This window comes from Chiloscyllium plagiosum, unplaced genomic scaffold (assembly GCF_004010195.1).
Source record: "Chiloscyllium plagiosum isolate BGI_BamShark_2017 unplaced genomic scaffold, ASM401019v2 scaf_6829, whole genome shotgun sequence".
NCBI lineage: Eukaryota > Metazoa > Chordata > Chondrichthyes > Orectolobiformes > Hemiscylliidae > Chiloscyllium > Chiloscyllium plagiosum.
In genome coordinates, this window is record NW_025210933.1 from 10912 (window position 1) to 21012 (window position 10101).

General features: G+C 45.9%; 1 protein-coding gene and 1 long non-coding RNA gene across 2 annotated transcripts in view; one reads left to right on the top strand and one right to left on the bottom strand.

Annotated features, from left to right (window-relative positions):
• Window positions 1–370, bottom strand: part of LOC122546976 (toll-like receptor 5) — a gene marked incomplete at its 3' end in the record, with an annotated part of 8997 nt that extends 8627 nt beyond the window's left edge. The window contains 1 exon segment of the mRNA XM_043685578.1: window positions 332–370. Within this exon segment, the coding sequence (XP_043541513.1) occupies window positions 332–370 (39 nt within the window).
• A 5936-nt stretch (window positions 371–6306) lies between these two features.
• On the top strand, window positions 6307–8234 carry LOC122546977. Its single transcript, XR_006310859.1, has 3 exons — window positions 6307–6665; window positions 7329–7398; window positions 8196–8234. It is a non-coding gene; the product is annotated as an uncharacterized LOC122546977 (long non-coding RNA).
• Window positions 8235–10101: the final 1867 nt, after the last annotated feature.

The window sequence follows — 10101 nt, forward strand, 5'->3', positions numbered from 1 at the left end:
CAAAGCCAGATGGAACCAAAGAAATCTCAACAAGGTGAGAAAATTCCCTTTCTCCCTTGGACGAGGTGGAAGGCCAGGTTACACCTGGATCAATATTACTCTACACTGATTTCACTCCCAATTCCATCAGTTTTCCAACAGGATGGTTCCATTCACATGGAAACGAGACTCCCCACACAGAATTCCAGAAACGCTAATGCTAACGGAAGCAGGAATTCTCAGAGTTCTGTACATGAGGGACAGGAAGGGGAGTCTCAGAAACAGAAAGAACAATTCCAGGGAGCTTAAGGACCAGTTCCAGGTAACAGTGACAGTAACTCACACCACTCACTCTAACTGAGTCATCTTTTCGTAAAATATCACACAGCATTTCAACCTATCCAGCATGATTCAATGTAAGAGCTGAAAACACATGCAGTAGTTTAGAAACAGATTTACCTGGTACAGGTGTGTTCGGTCCAGGTGTAGGAGCTCGCTCTAAAGGAAACATCATGTGTTTAGTACGGTGGGTGAAACAAACTGCAGAAATGTTCAAATACTCTAGACTAGTCAATTAACAATGAATGTGCCATCTCAAGTCAGAGATGAAACAATAGCTGAAATATAGACCTCTCACCTGTCACAGAGAGGTTGACTTGAACAACTTTCTCCCAATGAAGTTGTTTTTTCCTCTTACTGTAAATCTCACGCTGATACACATCATGGTCTGTCTCCTTGAGGTCAGCGATAGAACTGATGGTCGTCAGATGTTTTTGTTACTCCAGGGATGTGGATTATTAATCCAGAGAATGACTTCAAATCCCAACATGACATGTTCAGAATTCAAATTCCATTTATTGAAAAACAAGGGTCACGTGGTAATAAACCCCACGGAGCGAGCTGGGTGAGCCCTGAAGGATGGAGCTACCAAACTGGGTGATGGAAGGGGTTAACGATGTGAGAACCTGCACTTCCTCCCCAGAAACATGGTCCTTCTGTCTCCAGAGGTTGGGCTGCAGGAGGTGGGACCCACAGCTCCTCCCAAGCAGCCTTTCCAAGACCCAGTGCACTGACCTTGAAAGTGTATCCCAGTCGGCCCAGGATCCTGTGAGGATTCTCTCCACAGGGGGATGTAAACTGCTGGGAATGATCCTGCTCAGCGTCACTTTGGAAAAATTCCATTCTACCCTTCACAGTTAATGCAATCCTGTTGGAATTTTCACTCCCAATCCTGTTCCTGATCCCTCCTGATCAGTCTGATCTGAGCATCATTCCTCCCTGGAATGTTTTCCCCCAAAAGCCTGATAGTGTGTCTGAACATTGAATGATTGAATGCTGTTCCTTTCAGGGACTGGAAAGTAGTTAACCTGTTCAGGTAAAGAATGGAGCCCAGTGACAACAGCTTCTGAGCTACCTCCAGCAAGATGCCACCACTGGACACATGTACCCCTCCCGTCCCTTGTCAGCATTCTGCAGGGAGTCTACAGGACATCCTGGTCCACACCTCCACTCTCATCACCCTCCCATACCTCCCCGGCATCTTCCCATCAATCACAGAAGGTTCTGGGTTCTTGGGAGGCAGGTTGTGCTGCCCTGTATCTGCAAAGTCTCTGATTTACTGGCAATCTGGGGAACGCCCCAGAGTGAAGTTGTCCACAAGTTTTCCTCAATGGAATCAATACCTGCCTGTTTACCTCCTCCCTCCTTGCTATTCAAGGCCCCAGACACACCTTTCAGGTGAAGCAATACTTTACCTGTAGTTAACACAGCAGGTCAGGCAGCATCCAGGGAACAGGAGAATCGACGTTTCGGGCATATGCCCGAAACGTCCATTCTCCTGTTCCCTGGATGCTGCCTGACCTGCTGCGCTTTTCCAGCAACACATTTCCAGCTCTGATCTCCAGCATCTGCAGACCTCACGTTCTCCTGTAGTTAACACAATCCAGTCTACCGCATTCACTGCCCCTGTACATTGGGAGAGACAAAAAGCAGTTGCCCAATCTGTGTAGGAGAACACCTTTGTACTATTTGCAGATACCATCCTGTTGCCTGCCATTTCAATGCACCACCATGTTCCCTCACCAAAATCTCTGTCTCAAGCCTCCTCCAAGTGCTCCAATGACATCTAGTGCAAACTGGAAGATCAGTGTCTCATTTTCCGCATGGCGATCCTTCAGCTTTCAGGACTCAAAACTGAGATCGATAATTTTAGAAACTGAACACCTTCTATATCCTTTACTTTCACCTGCACCCCAGGCCCTGCTGTGGGCTGCTTTCAGCACAGCCAAGTCAATTTCACCGATCTGTCATCCCCATTATCAGTGCTTTTTTCTCCCTGGCAAACTGAGATCAGTCCCTTTGCAGAACTGTTATTCACCAAAGATCCTTCGACAGCACCTTCCACTTCTATCAAGAAGGACAAGGGCAACAGGTACTTGGGAAGACCACCCCATGCAAGTTCCCATCCAAGCCACTCACCACCCTGACTTGGAAATACATTGCCGTTCCTTCAAAGTGGTTGGGTCAAAATCCTGGAATTCCCTCCCTACCAGCATTGTGGGTCAACCCACAGCAAGTGGACTGCAGCGATTTAAGAAGGCAGCTCACCATCACCTTCTCAAGGGCAAATAGAGATGGGCTATCAATGCTGGCCAGCCAGTGACGCCCAAGTCCCACAAATGAATTTTAAAAATCTCTCTCTGAGCTGGGGATGTCGGGGATATTCGGGAAGGAAGCTGTGTAAAATATTGGAAAGTGGGTGTGGAAATGAAAGGGAATGGGGAACTTCAGAGGGGAGGGGGAAGCTCAGGGAAAATATTTTAATGGGATGGGATATGCATTGCATTTATTCGCAACAAGTTTCTTTGTTTTAAAGAAAGAAAGAAATTGATTGTCTGAGGCTGAAGCTTCCTTGAGGATGACAATTGAAGAAGGAGAACAAATCTTCGTTCTTTTCTTTTCCCAGTCCCACATTTTCCAATGAAACCTCCAGTCTCCCTGAGCAGGACAAGGGCAGCAGGATCACAGGAACATACCCCATCAGTCCCACACATGCACCATTCCGACCTGGAGAGATATCAGCCGTTTCTCCATCACCAGTGGATCTCAGAAACTGGAACAAGGCCTTCAGCTAGTAATCAGAATGTCCTGAGGACTGGAATGAACTCAGTCACAACAAAAAGGACAATCTAGTTTCTGCTGGTTTGTGGATTCCAGTGAAAGTGATGTGTCCTGAACCCGACAGATAGTCAAACATGTTCCAAATCACACTGACATGATCACCGACCCCAGCAGCAGTTCTCTGCATCTCCGACAGGTAAATTCCAGTTTCAGTGTTCTCTATTTGCATCAATTTCATTGTGAACTGAAAATATAATCTACATTTAAAAAGTATCAGTTTTGCCTTTTTAGGCAGAAGAAGATCAAACATTTGTCAGAGTAATAAATAGTCAGATCATTGGCTTTTGGACTAGTGCTCAGAGTACAAGGTGACAGGGCACATTATCCGCTCAACATCCCTAAATGCCTTCCAGAGAAATTTGTCCCTATGAGAGGGACAGTCAACATGTCTTTGTTCGTGGGAAATCATGTCTCACAAACTTGATTGAGGTTTTTGAAGAAGTAGCAACGAGGATTGATGAGGGCAGAGCAGTAGATGTGATCTATGTGGACTTCAGTAAGGCATTCGATAGGGTTCCCCATGGGAGACTGGTTACCAAGGTTCGATCTCATGGAATACAGGGAGAACTAGCCATTTGGATACAGAACTGGCTTGAAGGAAGAAGGCAGATGGTGGTGGTGGGGGGTTGTTTTTCAGACTGGAGGTCTGTGACCAGTGGAGTGCCACAAGGATCGGTGCTGGGTCCACTACTTTTCGTCATTTACATAAATGATTCGGACGTGACATAAGAGGTATAGTTAGTAAGTTTGCAGATGACATCAAAATTGGAGGTGTAGTGGACAGCGAAGAAGGTTACCTCAGATTACAACGTTATCTTGATCAGATGGGGCAGTGGGCTGAGAAGTGGCAGATGGAGTTTAATTCAGATAAATGCAAGGTGCTGCATTTTGAGAAAGCAAATCTTAGCAGGATTTATATACTTAATGGTAAGGTCCGAGGGAGTGTTGCTGAACAAAGAGACTTTAGAGTGCAGGTTCCTAGCTCCTTGAAAGTGGAGTCGCAGGTAGATAGGATAGTGAAGAAGGTATTTGGTATGCTTTCCTTTATTGGTCAGAGTACTGAGTACAGGAGTTGGGAGGTCATGTTGAAGCTGTACAGGACATTGGTTAAACCACTGTTGGAATATTGCATGCAGTTCTGGTCTCCTTCCTATCAGAAAGATGTTGTGAAACTTGAAAGGGTTCAGAAAAGATTTACAAAGATGTTGCCAGGGTTGGAGGATTTGAGTTATAGGAGAGGCTGAACAAGCTGGGGCTGTTTTCCCTGGAGCATCAGAGGCTGAGGGGTGACCTTATAGAGGTTTCCAAAATTATGAGGGGCATGGATAGGATAAATAGACAAAGTCTTTTCCTTGGGGTTGGGGAGTTCAGAACTATAGGGGGAGAGGGGAAAGGTATAAAAGAGACCTAAGGGGCAACTTTTTCACACGGACGGTGGTACGTGTATGGAATGAGCTGCCAGATGAAGTGGTGGAGGCTGGTACAATTACAACATTTCAAAGGCATTTGGATGGGTATATGAATAGGAAGGATTTGGAGAGTATGGGCCGGGTGCTGGCAGGTGGGACTAGATTGGGTTGGGATATCTGGTTGGCATGGATGAGTTGGACCGAAGGGTCTATTTCCATGCTGTACATCCCAATGACTCGATGACTCTGAGAGAACCGAGTAGGTGCTACTTTTCCATTCCAGGATGTTTCTCTCTTGTGTCTGCTGCAAAGGTGGGAGAGAAAGAGCCCTTGTTTGGAAGATGTTCTGTTAGTCAAAGAAAAGAATTGAGAGTGCAGGCTGCTGCTGGGATTGTGAGGCCGGGAAATTTTTACCTGGGAGAGGGTGATAGAATAGGGAGGTGGTGAGTATAAGGGTTAGAGGTGAGTCCTTGCTTCAAAGAAGAGGTTTCGGTTTCTATGTTTTCTCCCCAGAACAAATGGTGCCACTCCGTTTGGATCCACCCTGCCAAATACTAACATTGTTTCTTGTCCATCAATAAGTTTCACTTATGGCAACCAGCTCCTTGCACATTTCATCCTTTGTTTAAAGCATTATTCACATTGCGTATTTTCAACTCTCAATCCAAACGATAAAGATAATTTATCGTATGAAGAAAATGTTTCCATTTGTTTGGAGATGTGATGAGAATAAAGATTCACCCACATGATGTATTTCTCATTAAAACTGAGCTCCTTTCAATAAAGAAGCCTCTTTAATACATGAACCAAACTCTGGGTTTATTTGTCTGAACCCCCTTCAATAGTTTTGTATTCTGTGGAGATAGGAGCAGCAAATGGGGTGGAAGATGATTTTAGGAGCTAATAAGTGGATTGTTGGGGGGGGAGTTTCAGACAGTGGGGGACGGTGAGATGTGAATCATTTTCAGCTGCACTGTGGGAGACGTCTTCCCATTCTCAGGCCAAGTTAAAAATCACACAACACCAATAGCCCAATAGGTTTATTTGGAAGTACTAACTTTCAGAGCGTTGCTCTTTCATCAGGTAACTACGACTTACAAATAAACCTATTGGACTCTAACCCGGTGTTGTGTGATTTTTAACTTTGCCCACCCCAGTCCAACACCGGCTCCTCCAAATCATGACTGACAGTGTTTAAGGTTGTTATAATTTGGAGATGCCAGTGTTGGACTGGGGTGTACAAAGTTAAAAATCACACAACAGGTTATTGTCCAACCTTCAACACTACAACACCTTCAACACACTATCTGGGCTGACACAAATTGTTAAAGTTCACTTGAGAATTTAACTTTTAAAAAAAGTTTTGCGACTTCCATATGAAAGAAGTGAAACTATACATGGCCATTCTAACAGATGAGAGACTTAACAAACAATCAAGATATTTTTCGATGTATAATTTCAGCTGCATCACACTGTAAACTTTTACTATAAATTCTGTGTCTTATACTGTGTGCCAGACACAATCTTACACTTCACGACCACCTGATGAAGGAGCAGCGCTCCTAAACCGGTTGGTATATAACCTGGTGTTGTATGATTTTTAACTTTGACAGTGTTTAAAAACACTGACGGCCGAGCGTGCGCAGTGAGAGGCGCGGTGTATCTTTTTTTGGGCTCTCCCATTCGAACCGGGAGAGAGGGGGGGGTGTGGGGGTGTGATGGATCCGGGTGCAGCTGCTGTCGGGAAAAGCCGGGCCAAAGCTGCTCTTCTCCTGGAATGAGATTGGAATGAGACAACGGTCCAAGTGCGGACTCCCGGAAAACTGTGAATCCAGAGCTGGGGAGAAGGAGAGGGGGCCTTTACCACACACCCCCCCCCCACTCTCGGTGGGTGTAGCGCGAATTTTAATGACCAGGAGTGAAGCCAGTGGGACATTGTAGGGCTGGTTCCGGGCTGTATCTGACTGAGACACAATCCGCTCTCCCTCCAACGTGGAGTTTTACCAAATGTTTCTCAGCAGCTTCTCGGTCTCCTGTCAGTGTCTGACCCTGATCCTGATCGCAGTCCCGGTCCCGGTCCCGGGAAAGGAGCTGCAGGTACTTACTGTCAGTGTCTCCCACCCGGGGACACCGAGGGAGGGAGGGAGGGGGATCTGGGGAAACTTTCTGAGCAGTGAATCACCTCTTTATTAAAAGGAAACGCTGACAATCTCAGACACAGACAGAAAGGGCTGGAACTTTTCAGAAGTTTATAAAGTGATCTGACAACAGCCTCAGGAAGAGTGCAGTCGGGGAGGGTCAATTGTGTAATTGAAAAAGGATACCAGATTAGAGTGGTGTTGGAAAAGCACAGCACCACTCTAATCTTGACTCTAATCTCCAGCATCAGCTGTACTTACTTTCGCCACATAGAAAAGGGAGTTAGACTGAGACTGTGGCGGTTCTAAAAGGGATAAGTAATGGGCTTTAAAGGTGAATTTGGCAAACAGCCAGAAAAGTCATTTTCGCGATTTGTCTTATCTGAGTCATTATCTGAGTCATCATCTGAGGGTGGGTCGGAATCATCAACGTGACAAGGAATGAAATGTTTTGGAAAGGGGCTCACTGATGAAGAGCTTATTCCTGGAAACGGCGACTCTCCTGCTCCTCAGATGCTGCCTGACCGTCTGTGCTTTTACAGCACCACACTTTTTCACTCTAATCTCCAACATCTGCAGTCCTCACTTTCTCCAAGGTGCTCACTGTGTTTTCTTGTTGCAGGGACACAACTCACAGAAACTACTCCCCCCGCTGTTGCTGCTGCTGCTAAATGTTGTTGCTGCTGTTTCAGGTCAGTGCTATGAATGCTGGAACATTTCAGCAGGGATCAAAGGCTGCAGATGGTGGGAATCAGGAATTCCTCTTGCTTTAAGGTGCTGTGTGAACTGCAAGTGGACCCACTGAGGGAGTGGGACACATTACACACCATGATCATGAGACAGAACTGTAGGGAAGGCACTTAGTGTCTTCAGATTAACCCCTGGGATGGGAACAATGGCATCCAGCTACTGAACTACACTTGGTGATAACAAAAACAGAAGTTGCTGGAAAAGCTCAGCAGGTCTGGCAACATCTGTAAAGAGTTAACATTCCAGGTCCAGTGACTTCCACCAACTTCAGTTTTTGTTTTCACAGTTTTTGTTTCTATTTTAATAGTCACTGATGTTGGGATAGAAACTGGGATTCAGTGGGAGTGTGATAGATTCCTGGGCACTGGGGTCTGTTTTCTTACCAATGCTGGAATTAAGTAGAACTGGGACCTGTCACTGAGGAAGGGGAATGGGGTAATCAGGACTCAGGATTGGGCTTCGTGTCCGAGGCTGAGGCTGGATCAGGCGAAACTGGATGGTGGAGGGAGTAAGGTCTGACAGGTTAATGGTGGAGGGAGGTGAGGAACCACATTGCCTTGGCCCCTTTCACACCATCTACCTCACCCCTATACTGTTTTCACTTGGGAATCCTGTTCCTGATTCCTCCTGATCGAGCCTCATTCCTCCCTGGATGTGTTTCCCTATACCCCGATAGAGTCTCTGAACATTTCTGCAGTTTGTTTCACACACCGTACTAAACACGTGATGTTTTCTTTAGAGCGAGCTCCTACACTTGGACCGAACACACTTGTACCAGATAAATCTGTTTCTAAACTGCTGCATGTGTTTTCAGCTCTTACATTGGATCATGCTGGACAGATAGGGAGTAACATTGGAAGGTTTGAAATGCTGTGTGATATTTTACCATTGGGGTTCAAAGATGTGTAGGTTTGGTAGATTGGCTGTGCTAAAAATTGCCCACAGTGTCCAGGTTTGAGCAGATTAGGTGGATTAGTAATGGGAAATGCAGGGATAAGGTAGAAGAGTGAAATAAGTGGGATACTCTTTGTTGTGTTGGTGTGGACTTGTTGGGCCGAATGGCCTGTTTCCACACTGCAGTGATTCTATATTTTTTTTAAAATGACTTGAGACAATGAGTGAGCGGCAATGAGTTCCACAGATTCCCACGCTGTGCTGAAAAAATCCACCCCCTCTCAGTTCAAAATGGTTGTTCCTTCCCTCTGAGCCTGTGCCCTCTGGTCCTTGTCTCTCTATCTCATGGAAATGTCTTCGCCCGAAGGCCTGTTTCCACACTGCAGTGATTCTATATTTTTTTAAAAATGACTTGAGACAATGAGTGAGCGGCAATGAGTTCCACAGATTCCCACGCTGTGCTGAAAAAATCCACCCCCTCTCAGTTCAAAATGGTTGTTCCTTCCCTCTGAGCCTGTGCCCTCTGGTCCTTGTCTCTCTATCTCATGGAAATGTCTTCTCCATTTCCAGTCTCTCTCCTACTTCTGACATGACAAGCCCTTCATCTCTGGGATCATTCTTGTAAACCCCTGGATCTCCTCCAAGGCCAGCACATCCTTCCTTAGATCTGGGACTGAAGCTGCTTTCAATACTCAGCTGCGATCTGACCGGACCTTAGCAGTACATCCCTGCTCTTGTATTCTAGCCCCCTCGAAATGAATGCTACCATTGCATTTGCCTTCCTAACAGCCAACTGAACTGTATGTTAACTTGGAGAGAGCCCTGAACTAGGACTCCCGAATCCCTTTGTGCTTCAGATTTCTGAAACCTTTCCCCTTTAGAATATGTGCCTCTTCCTCTGACCAAACTGCATAACCTCATTATTGGCCAGAGGAAGTGGTGGAGGCTGGTACAATTGCAACATTTAAGAGGCATTTGGATGGGTATATGAATAGGAAGGGTTTGGAGGGATATGGGCTGGGTGCTGGCAAGTGGAACTAGATTGAGTTTGGATATCTGGTCAGTGTGGACAAGTTGAACCGAAGGGTCTGTTTGCATGCTGTACATCTCTATGACTCTATTAGCCACATTGTATCCCCCTGATATTACTTTGTCCATTTCCTAGACTATCTGCAGCCTCCCTGCGTATGCCACACTATCTGTCCCTCCACTTATCATGGTGTCACTTGCAAACTTAGCAATGTTATCCTCAGTTCCTTTGGTCAGATCGTTAACTTTTAGCCTGGTTTGTTGATGGGAGTGATAATTTGACAGAACAAGTATCATAGATCAGATCAACTGGAACACGGCAACTGGTCATTTCTGATCTCTGACCTCAGGAAAACAGACCGGAACCAGTCCGTGTGTCCGATTTGAGACAGGATGGCTGAGCACTTTCATCAACCTGTTCATGTCTCTGTAACACGGGAAAGGTTTCTGTGATGAAAATGGTGACACTTTTTATTTTGTCTGTCTTTTCTTGGTGACTGCCCAATTCATTGAACAGTGACACTGCAGAAGGCTTGTGTGGGGGAGATGGGCCGAATGGCCTGTTCCTGTGCTATAGCTGCAATGTAATGATGAAAATGCTCGTTTCCTGTTCCAGCTCACCATCACAGTCCAGCCAAGCCCCTGCTGGGAGCTTAGCTGAGGACCGGGCTGGGTATGGATTTTCTGCACCATGTGGCTGAATAGTCATCACAAGCTGTATT